General features: G+C 52.7%; 1 protein-coding gene across 2 annotated transcripts in view; it reads right to left on the bottom strand.

The window, feature by feature from the left end:
- PPP1R12B (protein phosphatase 1 regulatory subunit 12B) overlaps positions 1–21,270 on the bottom strand; it is a 197,169-nt gene that overhangs the window by 12,629 nt on the left and 163,270 nt on the right. For both annotated transcript variants that reach the window (XM_065875856.1, XM_065875848.1), the window contains exons 19-20: positions 3,344–3,360; positions 113–242 (exon numbers count right to left, since the gene is read on the bottom strand). In XM_065875856.1, the coding sequence (XP_065731928.1) occupies positions 113–242; positions 3,344–3,360 (147 nt within the window). The remainder of the gene's footprint in view (positions 1–112; positions 243–3,343; positions 3,361–21,270) is intronic.

Below are 21,270 nucleotides of genomic sequence, written 5' to 3'. Positions count from 1 at the left end.
TGCTGGCCGTTAGCATCTGTCGCTGGAGGACCTTCCCTCCCGCCTCTCAGCAAGGAAGAGGCAGGAGGGTTGAGTGGAGGGGACCCCTGCGCGGGGACCCGGGAGCCCCCACCTTTCTGTAGTCCCTGCTGCTGTCTTCCCCCGCGCGGCTGCTCAGGGTGGCCAGGCGGGCCTCGCGGGCCTCCCGGCGGGCTCTGGCCGAGGCCCGCTCGCTGCTGGCGTCACTGCCTCCCAATTCCAACCTGTGGGAGACACAGTAAAGGTACAAGTGGCTTCCGAGAACGAAAAGGTGGAGGGAGGTGATGCTTAAGGGCAGTGGGCGCCTTTCCTAAGATGCGCTTGAGTGCTCTGGCCAGAACAGGCCCGGGCCTCCCCGCCTGCCGAGGGCACTGCTCGGGGGAGGAGGCCAGCACCCACCCAGGACGGAGCTGACTCGGGAGGTCGGGGGCGTGGCTCTGTGCCGACGGCAAGCGCAGAGCTTCTCAAATTAGCTTAGGGCCGAACAGCTTCCCTCAAGAGCATGCTTTTAAACGCAGAAGTTTCTGGGATCTCAGTGGCTCTTAGAAAATGATTCCAATGAAGTGCCAATGAGCCGGAAACACATGGGCCTGGAGCTGCAAGCGGGGGTGGGTGAGGGTGGCAACCTGGGCTCAGCAGGCCGGCTGGACCCCCAGAGGTGTCGGGGGCGCCACCCGGTGCCGGGACAGCTCGCGTTGCACCCTCTCCTCTGGACGCCACACCTGTGACAGGACTTCATGTCTCGTAGCAACTGCACTTTTGGGGCTGACGGTGGCTTCGTCCCAGTACTGACTGGTCCATGAGCGGAAGGGCCTCTCAGCTGACCTCCTGCTTAAGTGGACGGATGACTCGCACCCTGATCCTTCACACTGGTTCCTATTTTGCTGGCACTTTGCTCTTTCCAAGCTAAAAGGTGGCCCACGGAAGGGCCACGTGCAAACCAGCCCTCCAGGGCTCTACCCCTGAACCGGGGCGGTGTAAAGAGTCCCAGCTGTGGAGCTTCCGCCCGCGTTCCTGTCCTGCAGGGGCCACGCGGGGGTGGGGGTGGGGGGTGGACTAGGTACCAGAAGAGGCCGAGCAGGGGTGGGGGCAAAGCTGCTGATGACACCAAGGGCTGCCTTTTCCTCACAGAGGTGCTCAGTCCTACAACATTTTCTACTGTATTCTTTTCCTTCTTATAGTTAAAAAATCTTTTGTAAATAGAAATCTCTTCATTGACTTTCCTGATTGCAAAAGCAATACATGCACGTTGAACAGTTTGAGCACTGGAACTAAAGTGTCTAAAATAGAAAGTGAAAGTCACCCCACGGTCCTGCCCAAGGAACAATCTCTACCAACAGTTCAGTTCATATCCTTGCAGGATGTTAAACAGGGATGTCAGAATAAATATTTCTGTAAATAAAACCAGAGAATACCTTCTGTGGTCTCTCCCCTACACCTACGCACTCACGACTGCAGGCATCTCACCATGTAAGTAAAAACACATTTGCCTCATTAAAAAAAAACGACTGTGTAGCCTTCCACTGTACGGCTGTATGACAGTTTAATCCTCTATTGACAGACACATGTAGTTTTAAATTTTTTAGCTACTGTAAATAATGCTACAATAAGACTTGTCTGTAAATCTTAGTGTATTTGTTATTTTCTGAGGATAAAACCTTAGCAGTGGAACTGCTTGGTCAAGAGATAAATAATATTTTAAATGCAGATATATATGTTACCATACTGCCCTCTAGAGAGGTTTAAAACTTTTCAATCCAATAGGAGAAATATCTTATTGTTGTTAATTTTAATGCTTTAACATCATTATGGAGGTTCCGTATCTTTGATTATTTATCTTAGTTTGTGAAGGGCCTTTTCGTAGCCTTTGCTAATCTCTGCCTCATTGTACTGCAGGAGCACCCTACATATCCTGGGGCTTTTAAAACTATCCAACATAGGTTGCAAAAAATGTCTTTCCCCACCTTCCTTTTGGTCTCTTTTAATAGCAGAGATTTTAAATTTTATGTAATTAGAATGATTCTTTCCCCACTGAGTTGGAAAGTCATACATGACTTTTGGGGGCTGTCGACTGTGTTCTAGAATCTCACTGTTTAAACGGTTACAGTTTTATAGCATATTTTGAAGTCTGCGGGGAAATTTATTTTCACAAATGGCCATTAGAATGTAACAGCGTTCACAAGAAATTAACTGTAGCAAAACGCCACTCTCCACCAATTTTGCAAAGCGAATTTTCTGCTGGGTTAGTTGGAAATTATATTTATCCTAAGCTGGTGATTGGTGAGAGGGCAAGCAAAGGAAGAATACACGCAAGTTTGTAAAATTTAAAATATATTAATAAGGCAGAATCAGCTCAATTATTAAACAAATCATGAAACTCATTTGCCCTATGGTATCCTGTAACTACATCTTCCCAATCTCCTCTTAATTTCGTCATCAGAGGAACAGTAGAAAATGGGAGATTCAAACTCTGGCTCCACATTCTCTATTATTTTATAATAATAAAATAACGCGAGCTTTCCTCTAGTTGCAGCGAGCAGAGGCTACTCTTCGCTGCGGCGCATAGGCTTCTCATTGCTGTGGCTTCTCTTGTTGCGGAGCACGGGCTCTAGGCGCGCAGGTTCAGTAGCTGCGGCGCGTGGGCTCTAGAGCGCAGGCTCAGTAGTTGTGGCGCAGGGGCTTAGCTGCTCCGCAGCATGTGGGATCTTCCCATACCAGGGCTCGAACCCGTGTCCCCTGCATTGGCAGGCAGATTCTTAACCACTGCGCCACCACGGGAGTCCCAGTCTCTATTATTTTATTTTTTCTTCAGGAAGATCAGTTTTGTACCCTTAGGTACTAGGTGAAAAATTACAGAGGATCACTCCCCAAACTCTGATATGCTTAACTTCTCAGCAATTGCAAAACAGGTCTTTGGTTCACTGGATAAACTATTCCTGGGCCCCATGTGGGTACAGGGAACAGTGTCAGGTTCCCTGAACCAGCCAGTCAGGCTGGCCTCTCCTCTGCCCTGAGTGCCCTTCTGTACTTCTATCCCGCCCCTGAGACGGCCTATCCAGTCATCTGTACGCTACACGAAGGTGAGGACACTAATGTCTCCCTAGCCCTGGCTGGGGGGAGCGGGCACGGTGCTCGGGACACCAACATGGAGGTGGGATGCAGCGTGACTGGACAGAGGGGCCCGTGCGGGGGCCGAAGGGAGCCGCTTGTGACTGTGGGGCTGTGGAAACGAGACGGGAGGATGGAGAGAGGCCGTTACACTAGGCAAAACCACGTGCAACCACACATGCGTCTACTCACGAGTGTGAGGCAGGCAAGGTCTTACCTAGAAAGTCGTTCATGCTGGAGAAACAAGAGACAAACAAAAAAATCAGCATTAGCAAGGGACTGACATTTGTTATTTCCGTTTACAAATGTACTCTTCAAATCAGACGTCTCAGCTTCACGGCTGAAGACAGGGGTGCAGCCTCACAGTGTGAGAAAAGGCTCCTCGGCTAAGTGCCCACAGCTTGCGAGACCTGAGGCTTTGGGAGCACGTCTCATTAAACTGGACTCCAGCAACGTGTGAAATGACCACCCGCCCTGCCACCTACCAAGCCGTCCTGTGTCCCGGGACTGCCTGGGCCTGCGTGACAGGCTGCCTCTCTGGATCTCAGCGTCCATTCTACCCACCTCCCTCCACTCACCCTCGGCCCTGCCCGTGTGAACACGGTATCCATGGCTGTGAAGGTCCAGGACGGTCCCCACTTCCTCCCAGGTCCCTAGTGAAGGGAGAGGAGAGCGGGGGAAAGGCCCACACCCGTCCCTAGGATGGTGGTAAAAAAACGAAGAGTAACAAAGTACTGAGATCTCAGAAGAAAGGAGTTTACAGATTTGACCTCTGAGCTCGGTTACCTATGGTCGCTGCAAACAACAATGATTATGCCTGTTTTACATTTATTTTTAATCACAGATGACCTTTACCCTCTATCTCCACTTTTTTGTAAAAAGAACTGAGGCCAAGAAAAACCTCAATTGATTTAAATGTATTGTTTTTTCCTCCTTTGAGGTGTTAAAGAATAACAAAATCCTCAAGGGCAGACAAAAGAAGGAAGAAGAGAAACCGGGCCCGATTACCTAACAGGAGCAGCGAACCCCTGCTCCTCTGGCCGTCGCGTGGGGACACTGCTCTGTTGAAGGTCACACCGCGTGAGGGCCCCACATACCGCACCCTGAAGCCGCCCAGGGGGGCAGAGCACCAGCACTGCTGGCTGGAGGGACCGACCAGGCGACCTCGCAGCAAGGTGGCTTTTCCCCGTGGACTTCTGTCTTGAACCCGGGGCTTCCATTCATCAATCCTCTAGTGGGCTTTTCCAAAACGTCCTCAGCCTAACCTCAGTCTCTCCACAGGCCTAGAGCTGGGCCTTCTTCCATGAATTGTAAAAAGTCCCCCAGGTGACCCATCATGCAGCCCAGGTTAAGCACCACTAACCATGGGCTTTTTAATGTGAAGACGTGTCCCATCTGAGGCGGAGGAATCGGTGAGAGACCGTGCGCTGTGTCTGTGACGTTCTCCTACACTGGAATCGGGCACCCTAAAACGTGTGAGTCTGGGATTCAGGAATTCTCCTGTCTCACATTTATAATATCCCATCAATCACTGCTTTTACCAACATTAACTAAGGGTTGTTTTTCTCTGACTTGAAGACTTTTGTCAAAAAAGAAACTAACTTTTAGCCATGTCTCAAGAATTACTTAACGTATAAAAACGCTTCCAGGGTGCTCAGTGGTGCCGAGGTTTCCCCCGGTGGCCATGCCCACCTGCCAGCTCTGTGCTGAGAGCTGGCCTTGGTGGTGCCCGGGGGGGCGCAGGGGGCATTCACAGCCCAGGGGGACTGCCCAATGGGACACGCCCCAGACCCGTGAGTAACTGAGGCCGAACTCCATCCCAGGCAACGCCAGGGGCCCTACTGAACTGAAGGACCGCGGAGAGCAGGGCCCGTAGGGGAGGCCCCAAGGAGGGGCAGCAGAGCTGTGTGAGAGCAGCGCCGATGGGCCCGTCTGAGCAGCGCAGGGCAGATGGGGAGGAGGGGCAACAGAGAACAGTGCGGAGTCCGGGGGCCCCTTCCCGGCAGAAATGGACGAGAAGATGATGCTCGGGAAACGCGCGCACACACACACATCCAAGGTCTCCCCGCAGACCCCTCCCTGCGGCTTGGCCACCGGCTCACTCCCAGTGACGCCCTCAGGGCCTGCACTGCTCACCGAACACCCAGCCAACAGCTCAGCCTTTGGGAAGGGGCCTGCCGGCCTCAGCATCGGCTGTGCCTGGGAACCAGTCTCTGTTCTGACATCTAGACCTGTGACGCCTCAACGCCCTGCCAGCTCCACCTCACTTCGCAGCTGTAAACGCACCACACTGGCTGCTGCTGGTTAGAGCAGCAAGTTAACTCAGGACCTGGGAGACCGGGGTGGGGCAGGGGTGGGGACTGAGCTCACAGGCGCTGACCGTCCACTCTCTGGAGGCTTCTGGGCAGAACGGCCTTTCTCACGCTCCATCGCCCCCAGGGGAGAGCCTCTGTGAGCCTGCCACGCCCTCCCCCAGGCACGGAGAACGACCCCTTTACGACCTCGCCAGCTCGCCCCACGCCTTGGTCATCCTCTCCCACAGAAACCCAAGCACGCCTGTGCCCAGCGCGCAGACGGGGGCCTGACGACGTGACCGACAGACGCGTCTGTTCACCGACTCGGTGGTGCCCAGGCTGTGGGGTCTCACTTGACGGTGCGGCAGCATCCGCTCCGCAAGAACGCGATCTGTGGGGGGAGACTTCACCGCATCTCCAGCTTTCAGTCTGCTGTGCCGACGCTGGCAGCTGCTGTCTCAGTGAAGAAAGTTCTTCCTTTCGTTAAGGCAGAGAAGTCTGGCTTCTCCCAGGCCTCAGTCTGAGCCATTCTGTAGTATCAAAGCATACTACTCATCTCCACTGACCGACTCCTATCAGAGCACTGGGTTACCACCGGGTAACTAACCTTTCCCACTCGGGATGGCCTGGAAGTACTGCGGGGCTGCTGATGCCGTCATCGCACCAGCGGAAGTTCTCAGACACAGGGCACCATCGCATGCAGTGACACTGAGTGGCCTCCACTGAGGAGGCTGATGCAAGATACAAACAGGCAAAAACTTAAAGACACAGAAAATAGGTTAGCACTGCCACGCAGCAATCAGAAAAAGCCCCGGGCAAGCCCTCCCCAGAGGCCAGCCTGGAGGGCGGTGCGTCCTACGGGAGCTGCCCAAGAGCGGCACTCCTATCTCTACCTGCCAGGGGTAACTGAAAGCAAACGGCACAGTCTGTCGTTTGTTGTACTCTTCAGGCATGTAAGATGCGTGTTATCAAGTTCTTTGGGATGAACTTTCATCAGGGGTTGTGACGAGTAGTCTGTCACCTGATCCAGGTGTCAGGGGAAACAGGGCTCCCTCCAAGGCCGCCCTCCATCCTTCTAGCATTCCCCCTCCGCGCGCCCCCCCGCCCAAATCCTGGAGCCCTCTGGAACGGGCTTTTTATCGCTGCCTTCAAGGACTCGCCTTAGCCGCGTCCCGAGAAGGTGACCTAACTCCTTCGAGAAGAGTGAGAGTCTCAGAAAACAAGATTTGGGGCCACAGAGGTAGCACGGTTGTACCACTGTAGGTTGCAGAGGTAGCACTGTTTGCCATAAAGCAAATAATATCATTTCAAAGAAGGAAGACACCTGGGATTTCTGGAGGAGATGGTGTTCTCATCGTAACAGAAATTAGCCTGAGAAGACAGTTCTTAGAGGCCAGAGGGCAAGTGGGTTAAAAGTGTACGGGACCTGGGACTCAATCCCAAGCTTCTGATAAAATGGCTTTGGTATTTAGATCATACTTCCAGAAACTACTGGTTTGCTTGGTTTCTTGATATCCTAGATAATCTGGTGTTTGACGGACAAACAGTGGTTAGATTTAGGGAGAGAAAGTTTGGGTTTCTTGGGTAAAAGGAGCAGAGTGGCTGAACTGGTGGAGACTTAACTTCCATTTTCCCTCTTCCTCCTCCTGTCACTCAAACTGAGCACAGTTCACCGTCATCCGGACACTGTGTCTCAGTCTAAAGAGCTGACTCCGTCCCTGCAGGGAAAGCACGGAGTGGGTCTGGAGAGCAGGGGGCGGGGCAGTGCGGGCTTGCCTACGTGGTCTCGCCGGGGCGGGGCGGGGGGGCAGTAAAGGACAGCGTCAGAAGCTGGGGAAGGACATCGAAGACCCTCCAGAGCGGAGCCTGAGAGTCGGCCCCATGGGCAGCGACTGAGGAGAAGCCCCAGAACACAGGGCCTGGGGCCCCAGCCCATCTGCGCCCTTCGGAGGCCAGGAGCGGGGGTTCCCCTCGCCTGTGTTCTGGGAAAGGCCCATCTCTCCCTGCAAGCTCCCCCCGTGGACGTGGGGCAGCGGCTCTCACTCCACTCTCGAGCCGGGTCTGAAGGGCGCATCTGCCCATGGTGACGTCGTTTATTTTAGGAGAGGCCCGAGCCTTCTACGCAGCCTACAGGTTAAGACCAACGTCCCGTGGCACGTGCTCTAGTCAGGACGTCTCAGGAGGACCTTCTGCTTGAAGACTGCTGCTCTGTGGCCACTGAGGCCGGGCTCTCTGGTGTGTCTGAGCTAGAGGCAAACGGCTCAGAGAAGGAATTACTTTCACAGCTTTTATGGCCCAACTGGGGGCCACAGACATTGTGAATGGGGCCTACAGCGGCAGAGACTTTAGAAACCAAAGCGAACACAGAAAACAGAAAGTAAAACGAAAGACGAGCCAGACGCACCATAATTTAAAATATGCTCCAAAACCAAGAAGCAGGCTCCTTCCTTTCATACCTCCTGAATTCTCCCATAACAATCTCATTGGTTGGGGCCTGTTTCTAATAAAAGAACAGAGCGAAGAGCACCATGAATTCGGATGGAAACCCTGGGAAGGGACGGAACAGGGCTGGCTTTGATTTGTGAAATGTGGAGACTTCTCCGAACACCAGAGACTGGCTAGGAAACCCCCCACCAAAGCTTTTAACGTGAAGTTATCGGGAGTTCAGGAAGACAGATAATTAAAACCAAACTCTTCTGACCAAGTTTAAAATAAAATCTTAGCTCTGGAAGCTGGGCCCAAGGGAAAGGAACGAACCACGTCACGTGGCCACACCAAGACCAAAATGGGCCTGACGCTGCAGCGATGGGAAAGCCTCCGGGTAAACCTCCTACTTCACTTCCGTGTTCCCGGGAGAGGCCCGAGCAGGGGCCGTCGGTGCTGCCCTGGGGTGCCCGAGCTCTGAGGAGCGTGGGTGTGGCTGCAGCGAGGACCCGCCGCAGACCTGGCCCAGACCTGGACGCTACCTGAGCTCTGGTTCTACGACGTTTTGAGTTTGAGAATCCTTCCCTATACTCGTCTCAGACACACTCAGGCTTCCTAAGCCTTCTGCCTGCAGGGAAGGGCACCCTCATAACCCAAATGACCGGGGCTCTTGGGAAACTTGGAAGGGCAACCTAGTAGGCTCCAGCTCTGAAAGGGATCTTTCTGAGTCTCACCGTTCCAGTAACATATCTGGGGATCCTGAACGATTTGGAGATACACGTGGGGGCGGGGTGGGGATAAAAACTTTCACGATTTACGCAGAGGTGTGACAGTAGGGCACAGTGACGCTGAGGCCTGCGTTAGGTGCTCTTCCCTGCATCTAAAAAATGAGTATTCCCTTAATATCACGAGACGTCCAACTATATTCATTTTCTCTTGCTGCTGCCCCACCATCGGCTTGGCTGTGCCCTGCTCAGGCTCTCACGGGCAGAACCGGGTGTCTGCCGGCTGGGCTCTCACCTGGAGGCCCGGGGGAGAACCGCTGCCTGTGGCCACCGGGGCTGCCGCTGCTCCTGGAGGCCCCCGTGTCCTTCCCCACGTCACGCAGTGACACGGGGGCTCCTTTCCACACGCCTCTGCCATCAGCCAAGAAAGCTCTCTGCGTGCGGGGCTGGCAGCTGGATCAGGCCCACGCCTCATAAGGTCGGTGACGCCCGTAACGGGCCGGGGGGGGCCACCTCATCACATACACGGGCCCTGGAGCCCAGGCCGGGGCATCGAAACGAGCCAGTTTAGGAAGTCCCGCTTTAAAAAGACATGGTCTAGTTTACCTGTAACATCCTCAGAGGAAGAAACATCCACAGTACACGGTCAGTCAGCTGCAGTCGGGTGATTACAGACATTTTGAATCAGAACAGTGTTGGAAGCACGACGGATGCTGGGGAAGTGTGCATCCACCGAGCAGCTGTGTGTGCCAGAGGATACCTCCAAGCCAAATTCTAACAGTATTAAAAGTATTAAGTTACCTCTAACTTCATCTTCGCTTACTCCTTGATTTGTCTTTACCGAGTACTTAATACACACGGGGAAAAAAAAAACAAAACAGGAAAGTCAAGAAATACAGTACTTATAATCCCGTTTCCACTGTAAATATTTCTGAAGAACCTCACTGCCAGATTGTGACGACCCTACCAACTTAATACTGCACGTAGAAAGGAGATGACTGAATGCTACTGCACATATCCTGGTCCATCTCATTGTATTTCAAATGGTAGAAAGAGCCCCATCTTCTGCTGTATGTACAGACCACGCTGCCCAAACATTACTGGAATCCTACAGCTCTTATTTTCTATGCAGGCCTGTACCTGTTCTTTATGGATATTCCCAGCTTCTGAAGACTTTCTAGATGTTTTTGGGAACTCACAAAATGTACTTATCGTAGAAGGAAATATCTGAACGTACTAAAGTTTCCCTGAAATAACCAAGGCAAGCCCTTTGTGTTTAAAGGCCACCTGTAAACCCCTATGATCCGTAAGCACGCTTGCAGACTGCGGCGTCTTCTCCAGGCAGCTTTCACACGCCAGGTGACGGCGACCAAGGACGACGAGCTGCTCTAACGCGTGTGGCTCTAGCCAGGGGTCACGTCACTCACATTGAACACACACTTTCACTTAGTCTCAGGTCTGCGCTGGCGTGCACGGTGCACGAAGTCGCAGGAGCCCCTGACATGGCGCAGACGATCCCAAGTGCGGCCTGAGCGCGGCCCCCAGGGCTGCGAGGCTCTGCAGGGTAGTGGGTCCCGCCACCCCGTGAGGGCCATCGTCGTGCCCCCTCAGCATCAAGCTTTCCAGGCCCACAGCCTGGGAAGAGGTGGATTTGTTACCTGGGAAATATCACTGTCCAGCAGCCTATTTGGGTAGCACTTATTTTAATTTTATTCAGACTAGGTTGTGAATCAAAACCCTTGCCAAGGGGTTAGTGAGGCTCTCCAGACCTCACCTCTTAAGAGGAAACAGATACTCGGGACCTAAGTAGCCTAAGGAAAAACTTTTTCTGCTAAGTAAGTTCCACAAAAGGTTAGGGACTTCCTTTGTTCTTAGCTTTCTCTCTCTGTTCCCACAGAAACCAAAATATTAACTCACATATTTTAGAGCTGTAGACACACTAGCAAACTGCAACAAGTGGGGATCTGAAGAGCCTCAAGAACACCTGTGGCTGTTAGCCCTCACTACAGAAACAGGATTTCACAGTGCACGGCCGACCCCCTCCAGGGGGCCGCACAGGCCAGGAGGAGAGACCAGACCAGGGTCGGCAGTGCATCCCTTCCCTGTAAGGGAGGGGGGCCTCAGACAGTGTCCCCTGGGCTCAGATCCCCTCTCTGGTGGGGGAAAGTTGAGCACATCCACACAACAGTGACAGTCATCACCTGAGTGCAGTCGGACACTAGGCTGTCTGGTACACACAGCAGATAAAAAGGGTTGCCAGAAAAGAAAGACCGACGCTGTCTGGAGGTTTCTGGTAAGGCTTCGTGGAAGGACGACCCTATGGAAAGCATCAGCCTGGAGTCAGAAACAGGGTGGTCGCGAAGAATGACACCGTTCTGCATGACCTGTCCTGTGAGAAATCGGGCACGAGCTGGGACCTCGTCAGTGGCCCAGGTGCTACTGGCAGCTCTGAAAGGTAAGGAACTGAAGCTTTCTTTGATTCGGCCACTAAATTTGACCTTTTATACCCCCTATGGACCTTGAGTCTTCAGACGCACAAGGTTCTGTGGATTTAGGGGGCTAAACTGTACTCCCAGAGCAGAACTGGTGCTTTACAGTATAGGCCTTAGGGACAGGAGACACGTGTGCAGGGTGTTTGATTTTTGGCAGGTGAAAGATCCCTTAGATAAGAGAAACCTCAGAAATTCAGGCTCTTCTAATTCAGAGCTTGTTATAATGTAACAGGTCCTGAATTGAAGCATACCTTTGTACCATCTGCTTAAAAATTATTTTATAAGTAAATTAATAGCATAAAAAGATAAGATAAATGACCTTACCTAACGGATCTGTTTTTGAGTACTTATAAAAATGGCTTTAGAGAACTATTTACTAATACACTCGCTAAAAATGATTTTAGGTGACAACCTTCAAGGGTAGAGCAGATCTTTTCTCCTTAGCAACAGTTCTAATGTAGATACTTAGAAGTAACAAAACTATACCTACTTTTAAATGTTGCAAAATTCTGACTTTATCTAAACTGATTTGTCTCTTTCTAAATCATTCTGTGAACTTTCTCCTTCTTTACAATAGATTTATTATCGCCAACACTCTTTTCAAAACAGATTGAATGGTCAGGGATATTAGCAATAACTCAGGAGCTATTTCACGGAGATGCAGTGGTTCCCTGGACCGCTACACAGCTTAGCGCTGCCGGCTCCAGCATCTGCTGGTACATGGGCTCAGACAACTACTAACTTCCCTCTGCCTCAGCGTCCTCATGGGTAAAGTCGGGGGAACGGTACCCGGCGCGTAAGGTTATCAGCAGGATGAAGTGAGAGTCGCGTGCCTGCCACAGCACCCAGCACAGGTGATGCTCTATAAATACCAGTTTCCACTGCCCACTCCTCTCTGCCGGGGCCTGCTGGCTGCCAGAGGAATCAGCTCAAGCCAACTCTTCCACTCAAGTCAAGGGTTTTGACTGTCTGTAGATTTTGGTTATCCAGGCTAGTTCCTACTTACCCTTTCTAACCCACAGGCATCTAAGGTTATTATTCTACTGTCTGCATAGTTATACTCTCTCCCAGATAACCAACCACGGGAGGTCGATTCTGGAAGTCCACAGGAGCTGTGACGCTCTGACACAAAGACGCTGCTTTCACAAGGAAGCAGGCGGAGGTCAAAGTCTAGACACGTTTCCATGTCTTTACCCCGTCAGCTCACCGGCAGGACTCCTGTACTGTCGCCCAAGGAGGAGGCTGGGCTTTGGGCTGGGATGAGGCCTAACCCCAGGTGTGGACAGCTGCCACCCCCCGAGTGACACACAGTCAGGACCAGAAACGAAAGCAGCAGAAGGCAGCTGGAAGCCAGCCCGAGCCGCTCCCTCCAGCTCCTGATTCTAACCGCCAGCTCCCCCACATATTACGAGGCCGAGGAAGAGGGAGAAGCGATGCTGCATAATCCGGGAGCTGCTCAAGTGGGAAACGCTCTCCCCGGTGGCCCCGCTGGCCGTACTGAAAACGAGGACCCCAACCTCTCGACCCAACTGACCCTCCATCTCTGGATTCTCTGGGGCTGCAGCTCATCACTGGAACATCAAGTTGACCACAATACCTGGAGACAGACAGACAAGACTCAAGGCCTCCTGTCTTCCCTCATGCGACCGCGTGGTGACTGGAGAGGAAAAGGCCACGCATGGGAAGAGCCTTCTAACCTCTTGCTGTTACTCCCCAAGGCTTTATTCCCAGCTCGGTCCGTACGTGACATCTGCTCCTTGGTCTTAATCATAAATATCAGTATTTTCAGCCCATTATTTTCTTCCAAGCTTCGGACCAACTACTTTCTGGTGTCAGTACCGAACCTCCCGAAGTCCCTCTAACTCAGCACAACCCAGCATGAGGCGCCGCCGCACTCGGCACCCTCTGCTTCCCGCCCTGCCCGTTGAGCCGTGTCCTGTCGGTTTCTACCGAGTGGCCCAAACCAGAGGCCTGAGAGGCGCCCTGGCCCCTGCCCGCTCATGGGCTCACCCCGCCCCAGTCCACTTCGAAACAGCTGGACGGTCCTCCAACCACCGGACAGCGCCTCCATCCAGGCCCTCACTTCTCACCGGAGGACCGACCTTACCCCCAGGCCCGCCGACAGTCCAGCCTTCAGCTGCCGGAGCGATTTCTCTAACAAGCAAACAGCTCTGATCACAGCAACTTGACCCCAACTTTTCAGTCCTTCACCCACAGGCCAGCTCTCCAAGCCCTCGGAACGACATGCCAAGCCCCACACGAACCGGCCCCTGTGCGTCTCCAGCTGAACTTCTGATCACACCCCTCCTTCACCCTCCGAATTATACCTCCTGTCCCAGCCACACGATCTGCAGCTCTCAGAGTAGCACTCTCCTTCCTCTCGTCTCTTCTCCACCTTGGTCATGCACTGCTTGCTTTCACTGTCCGTTCAACGGCCTTATGCATCTCCGCTTGACCGGCCTCCTAAAACAAAGCACCTGGGCCCACGTACCTTTATTAGAAGATTCACTTCCCCTTGTTATAATCCTGGAGTTCCCTTCTCATCTCCCCAGTTAGACTGCTGGCTCCCTGAGGGCAGGGACTGTGTCTTTCATCTCTCGATTCCAGATCTAGTACAGGCCTACTTACGTAGCAGACGCTCATGGAACGTTGATCGTGGGAGGATTCAGAACAGGGTAGGTGGCCTTGGTGTTCATCTGCCATGGAACCAGTCTCTGGTGAACAAGCCTCTCCTCCGTGGCTGACCCAGCCCAGCGTCCACCTAGGATTCATGGAACCGTTCCCGGTGGGGAACTGCTTTCACTCCTACAGGTTCCACTACATTCCTTAGGGAGATTCCTTGAGAAAGAGTTACTGCTTACTGACTTTTCTTGAGTGGAATTTAAAAAACTAAACCCAACCCAACCCAACCCAATACACTAGTGGTTTTAATTAGAGAGGAAAAAAAATGGTTAACAGCTTGCACCCTTAGTTAGTATTATTCACCCAGACAAATGCTTCTCACCCCCTGACAACGGATTATAAAGGAGTAAAACATGGATTCCAGATTGGAAGCACGAGAGCAGGAGGAGAGGAACAAAGGATAGAGGAACAGCCTAAAAGCTGCTGGGTGTTGGCCACAGGAGAGCACAAAGGAGGCAAAGACACGGACTCCACACCAGCGCCTGGAAGGGAGGAGCACCCGTGGGTGAGCTCTCGAGAGCTGTCCCATGACTTTCTACCAAATGTACCCTCATTAGTTTGTAGAGCTGGTTATAAAACAAAACAAGATGGTAAATTTCCCCCTTTATTTACATTAACAGCTGGGGTGAAAAATATTATGGAAACTCTGCGTACTTTCTCTTGAGATGTAAGTCCTAAAGGAATAACAATCCAGGTTACATGGGAAAAATGCTACTGATCTTGGTTCATAGATGCAGGCCAAATCCTGTTATCATAAATACCCACCAATTCCAAGAAAATCTGCCTATTTAAAAGATTCCCAGGGTTCAGCTGATGTCCCACTTGCTTCAAAACTATTCAGTACAACAAACATCGACTAAGCGCTACAAGTTGGACATTCTCAAGTAGTCTGTTATCTTTTCGACATGCCCTGTATTGAAGAATGTTTTGTTAAATTAGCAAATAATAATTTGAGAAGACTGACCAGTAATTACCTGGCTCTTGCTTTCAAGATGATTTTAAAATGCCAAACCATCTAAACTGACTAGTTTTTAAGTTAACAGAATTTATAAACTTGAGACCCAATAATATTCACAGTGATTAAGAAGCAAGAAGGAGCTAGAGGTGTCTGACGTGTTTGTAGTGCAGAATTATTATCTTTTTTATGTTGGAAAATTACATCAAAAGGAAGCTTTTATACAAACGTGTGAGCTTGGCACCTCGTGGAGTGGCTCACAGTGTGAGGAGAGGCTGAGCCTTCAGAGCTGCACCAATAAATACTGGCATGGCGCCCATCAGTAACGAGGGTGACTGCAAGCTGTTCCGCTTTCCCTGAGAAATCAGAGACGAGCAGGTCTGTCGCTCAGGGAGCACGCCCTCCCCTCCGCCCCCCAATTTTTAGAGATAAAGAGACATTGGACTAGTGCGAACCTAGTGTGAAAGTCAAAAGAATTGTTTTAAAAAAGCAGCTCACTCTCAGGGTCAGCAGAGACCAGAGCAGCTTTAGTGGGTTATGAGGGATGGGTGGTGAACATCCTCCTTACGGAGGGAGGGGTGGATTTAAAAACGATGTTTAATAGTATAATCTTGTGTTCAGAGAATGACAAGTGTTTATTATTTTTAAACTAGAAACTAGAGAAAGTAAACAAAATCCTTGGCTGGTGAGGACACATACTGTCTTTCTCATGTAAGTGATTATTTCATTAGGGAGGATATTAGTTACACAATCTCTAGGCAAACATTAGGTTATCACATTATTTAAAAACGGTCATAGTTTTACCAAGTACAGAAACACTGAATTACATAATATTAAAAGTTTATCAGCTGCTGCTGGGAGTTTAAAGGCATGATAAGACAGTTCCGGCTTTCCAATTACCGAAAAATCATCCTACCGCTTGTTTTCTCGAGTTAGAAATAACCCGTATGAGCTGCAGTTCACAGGCTGCCCTTTCTGCTTCCTGAACATCTAACCGCAAGGTGCCCAGCAGCCCTCACTTTAAAATCCCCTTCGAGGACGTTTTCCTTACATGGAAGCATTTACTGCTTAGTCCTTTTGACAACACTACTTCTCTTGGTGTGTGCTTTGACCTTCAGGATTACAGAGCCGGCTCCGGCAGCTACAGCTCCCCAGCCGCGCGTGGCCTCTGACAGGACCGGCGCGAGCAGGGGTCCCCCAGGTTCCGTGAGGACGGAGAGAGCTGTTCCCAGCAGACGCACCCCAGCACGTGTGCTGCGAGAGGCCCAGGCGCTTCTGCCCCTAAGGGGGCTCCCAGGCCCCTGTGGTGTGGCTCCCTGTCTGCAGACACAGCGCCCCCATTTCAGCTTCCTGCGTCCCCACCACGTCCAGAGCTGCCCAAGCTCTTAACTGTCCGCTTTGACCCTGGCGTGTCCTTAACCTTCAAATATATTTGACGTGAGCTCCGGTGCTGCTGACGAGGAGGGTGGGACCGGATTCTGCCCTCGCTGGTGAGGACGCTACGGAAGGAACCTCTCCTCTGCGTCCCTCCGTGTCCTCACCTGTGACACGGGGACGGCAACACCCGCCTTGTAGGTGCCTGAGGATTACTCGAGGCGGTGGAAGTCTCAGGCCTGGAATGTGTTAGGTATTTTGGATAGAATGCTTGTGTTTTCATTGGCATTAGATGCTCAGAAGTGTGCCCCAGCCTGTCCTGCAGTGACACCTGTCCTGGAGCAGCATCCGGAGGCAGGTAAGACACCACCACCACCCGACGCCCAGACCAGCTCTCAGAGAGCACGCGGACCCGCCGGCACACGAGATGAGACGAGGCGAGACTGGACTCCTAGGAGGTACATCTTGGTTCTGTAACCCATTCCGAGGGTCAGCAGCCCCTGAATTAGCCCGTGTGTCTGCCACTCTCTCCAACACTACAGTGGAGTGTGAACGGTCTCTGCAGCACAGGCCCAGGCTGTCTGGACTCCGGGAGCTACAGACGGAGCTGAGGTGACGGCGGAAACCCGCGGACACGGGCACTGAACCTGGGAAGCAGCCCGCCACGCAAGCCACCAGTTTCAGTTCCTATAATCCAAATCCTCAAGTTCTCTCCCACTGCGGCCTCCGTCTAAAAAGTCGGGGGTAGGGGGAGTGGTGGCATGAGGACCGGGCCGAGAAGAAAGCAGCAGCCCCTCTAGAGAGGACACGGGTTCACCCAGGAAGGGAAAAGGGGGCATCCCTGCTCCAGGAGCCAAAGGGGGCATCCCTGCTCCAGGAGCCAGGGCTACGGGGCTGAACGAGGCTGACAAGGGCTCCTCACACCACGAGGCACCCCCGGTGCCGCCGAGAGGGAAGGGAACCAGGGCACGCTCCGTCCTGGGGACCCAGCTTGGCAGCTGTGTGCACGGCGGGGGCACACTCCCCCAGTGAGAGCAGCCCAGGCCACGTGCAAAGAGGCTGCCACACCCACGACGGCGATACACACACGGGAAAGACCCCGTGGTCATTTACACTGGGAGACAGACACTAAACATGGTATCAAGCCACTCAGAAGAGCCCAGGGTTTCTTCAGGCTTCCTCTCCAAATAAGGAAGCTGTGACCAACCTGCTCCCCGGCAGAGACGCTCTCGCGAACTACGGAGGGGCTGCCACTCACCCCGCGCGCCCAGCAGGGCCCTCGGCAGCACGGCGGGCTTCTGCCGGCTTCCCACGGGGGACACCTGAATCCACGTGCAATCCACGTCCACGGAAACACGCACTAGATAGACAGGCTGGACCTGCCTGGGGCGTTGCAAACACCCCCAGAGCTGGCTGTCTACAGCCGGGAGGTCCTTCTTTGGCTTTTTAAACGCAGAGGCTCCTGACGGTCACGGAGGAGTAGCGCCCCAGTGCCCAGAGCGCCTGCCCACCCCGTTCTCTCTTCATCACCCACAGACACACAGGATCGCAAAGACGCCCCCGCACGCACACGCCTGCACAAATGCACGTGCAGGACCTGCACACGCAGCGCCTACACGTGCCTGAGGTCACTGAACGCGGTTCCGCAGCCACTGGGAGCTGCTTCTCCTGAAACACCGTATTGACCCATAAAACACAGGAAAGGCACTGACTAAACACAGCCGCGTAAATCAGAGAAAGCCCGTAAGACACGGTAAGGAGGCCTCTACACTCTTCCTGTCAGGCGTTTCACAAGTGACGCTGAAAAGCTGGAAGGCAGAAGCTGTGTCATGCATTCAAGTCCACTTTCACCTAAGAGGCCGTTAAGAATCAGGAACAGGAACCTCCTACAGAACAGCTCCTGGTGGGGCCTCCGTCTCCCTGGCTGCTTCCACACGCCCTGAATCCCCTCTGCCCTGACCGACCCCCAGGGCCCGGCCTCACAGCCCGCCCCCAACAGACCGCAGACAGAGGGAGGGCCGCTTACTCGGAGCGTCCTGGCCGTCAGGGAGGGCGAGCCCGGGGGCGAGTCCGACTGAGCCGTCCTGCTCCGAGCGAGGTCCTTGCCTCGGCCGTGCAGGGAGGACATGGCCCCTCGGCGGCAGAGCCGGTCGGGCACCCCCAGATCGCGCCTTCGAGCTGAACTGAATCAAGGGCAGAAGCCACCCAGTCAATGAGTCCACAGTCACATGGGGGACGAGGCGTGTCTCAGTCCAGCTCCAGCACAGGCGCTGGGCTGGGCCCCGCTGCCGACCCAGCCCGGCCCCAGTCTTCCCGAAGGGCGCCGCTCACGGAGGCCTGTGCCCCACAGAACCTGGGTCCAGGTTCCGGGACAGCAGGTCACGCCCCGGAGGAGACGACCTCAGATCCCCCGGAGGACGAGCCTGCGAACAGCTCCTGTCTCTTCATCCGGAGGGAAGACACGCAAATCCTCTGGATACCATGCTGCCTCCCCGGAGCCGGGCTCCAGGGCTGAACGGGGTCTGGAAGTGCCCCTGTGACCAACCGCCGTGATAAACGCACCTTAAACGACTTAAAAACAAAAACCAAAGAACAACACATAAATAAGGTACTAGGAGCTTAGGAGAAGGAAGCAGTTTCAGGAAGCCAGAGGAGGCTGCGTTCACATATAAACACGCAGCCCCACACACTCCCGCCCTCCGCCTCTGACATTCCAAATCCCATTCGCTCAGCGAGGAATGCTGGACACCGGCCAAGGGCAAAGATGTACTTTCCACTCAGAATTCGGGTTGCCACTTGCAGGAGGAGAGGAAAGCCCGCCGGCCTCTGGGAATTCAGGGGGGCCCCCTGGGGGCTCAGGGACAAAGCCACCACCCCTGGCACCCACCCCCTCGGCCGGCTTCTCAGACGCTCTGCCACGTGGGAGAGCGGGGACTTTTCCACATCTGGGTCCCTAAGTAACAAAGCCCAGACAGACACAGCAGTCAAAGCACCTTCAGCCCTTTTTTGTCCAAGTTTAACGACACGTCATTCCTGCCGCCCCCCAAGGAAGCTGCAAGTTGAAACTCCGGCCACGGCAGAGGAAGCTCTCCGTACACAAGAGACCTGGACGGCAGAGCCTCTGAGCACAGCGCTTAGCTGAGTTGTACAAAATGCCATAATCGGGAGGATTGAGACGGGGCCGGGGGCCAGGCGAGGGGAGAGAGAGAAGGGTCAGAAATAAGGAGAGAACAGAGGCGGGAACTGACTGCACGACCGCAGAGAACATCAAGAGTTAAAAAGAATGGAATTTATTTGCTTGGTGTCGAAGGATTTTGGATTTGGCCTTGAAACATCTCAAGTTTAATCTTTTGCACTCTGTGTCATCACTACCCTATCCAACACTTCTAGGCCAAATGCTTTCTAAGCAGATGGGTTTATCCCCAAAGTAACAACTCACTTCTCTCTGGGATCTTGGAAACTCTATCCTGCCCTCCTTTCCCCACATGAAATTGATACCTTTTTCCTTCATATCTTCCTAGCAAGCCACTCTTTTCCCTCCAACTGTCTTGATATCTTCTTTATTCTTATGACCAATTTGTGAAACCGAATCAAGGGAAATGGGGTTGGTCTGAAGAACACAGGTTGAAAAGTTTATAAAGGGGTCCTGATTCACTTCTAATCTAAAAAACTCCTTCGGAGGACTGACGAATTCTACCACAAACCACAACTGTACTGCGTCTAAAAGGCCAGTTATCTTGGGGGTTCAGATCTATGAATCTTATGTTCTAAATCCTACATATGGGGCATTCCCTGGTGGTCCAGTGGATAGGACTTGGTGCATTTGCTGCCGAGGGCCTGGGTTCGATCCCTGGTCGGGGAACTAAGACCCTGCTTGCTGCGTGGTGTGGCCGAATTAAAAAACATACAATAAAAACCCTACTTTGTAGCCACTCCCATCTGTAAGAGTGAGTTTTTCTCTATTAGACCCCTTCACTTAGAAAAGAAATACTGATGTAACATTCCCACAGCAAGACTGGCTCCGGGAAGGCTGGGGTGAGAAGGACGAGAACCCGGTTCACTCCCCAGACCCCTCAAGCAGATGGCAGGAACAATTCTGATGAGCAGTTTCCGGGCTGTCTCTGTGAGGCACGTGCAGTGATTTCATTCCTCGTGGGCAATGGGGGAAGGAATGTAACAGCCTGTTTAGCACTGCTCTTTGTTTCTCTTCACCTCTTACGTCTGCTTCTCGGCGGCACTGACAACGGCGAAGCCCTTCAAGCGTGCACAGCCTCACCTGGTGCTCTCACCTGTGCTGGAACGCACCGTCATCTTACAGGCGAGGGGACACGCTCTCAGGGGCCGCGGGCCTGGGCAGAAGACACACAGCCGGTAAGAGGGCACAGAACACAACGGCCCCTCGAAGGCTCTGAAAAGACTGGCCAATTCAGATCCTTCATCAGGAAGATGCTGCCTATTTGAGACACTCACAGGAACACGTCCGAAACTGAGGAACGGAGAAAAATTCTCCAGGAAGTTACACCTAAGCTCTTTCTTTTGTTCACTTGTTCTTTTATATATTTATAGCCTTTTTCTCCAACAGGCACTTGTTGTTTCCTTTCTTACTGAAGAGACATTAACTCCCCTGAGAACATCAAAGTGGCCTTCACATCCCCGTGAAGGTAAATGTGAGTGGGAGTGTCTGTGGTCACAGTCTTGCGTCTTCTGGTTACGTCATAATCTAGTTTTCAGGTAGTACCGTGTTTCCAGTACCATTCCCACGTCAGGGAACCCGAGATGAAAACAATGTGCATTTTCCTCCACACTGGCCTGGCACAGAGTATAACATTCTGACCCGGGCACACACATTACAGACAAGCAGCATGGAGGAACGGCGAAGAATAACAAAGAATCGCCCTCTTCTTTTCTTCCCCAATTGAGGGTCTGGTCTATTCTTTCTAAAGTGAAGGTCTAGTAACCAAGAAGCCTGGTAAACGACCTCTCCAGAGTGAGAGCTACGCAAACAGCCATCTGTTTGGAAAATAACCTATTTCCGACAGGCAGGAGAGAATGTTGGGTTCATGTTTTATCTCTTCCAGATAAGGGAGAGAAAAAAGTTCCTAAACTTTAGGAGGTTCTTTGTTATAACTGAATGAAGAGTTCCGGGCAGACAGCTCAACAGACTCTCCAATAAACATAAGAACCAGCAGACACAGGGG

This window comes from Phocoena phocoena, chromosome 1 (genome assembly GCF_963924675.1).
Source record: "Phocoena phocoena chromosome 1, mPhoPho1.1, whole genome shotgun sequence".
NCBI lineage: Eukaryota > Metazoa > Chordata > Mammalia > Artiodactyla > Phocoenidae > Phocoena > Phocoena phocoena.
This window is presented reverse-complemented; position numbering and strand designations above follow the sequence as displayed.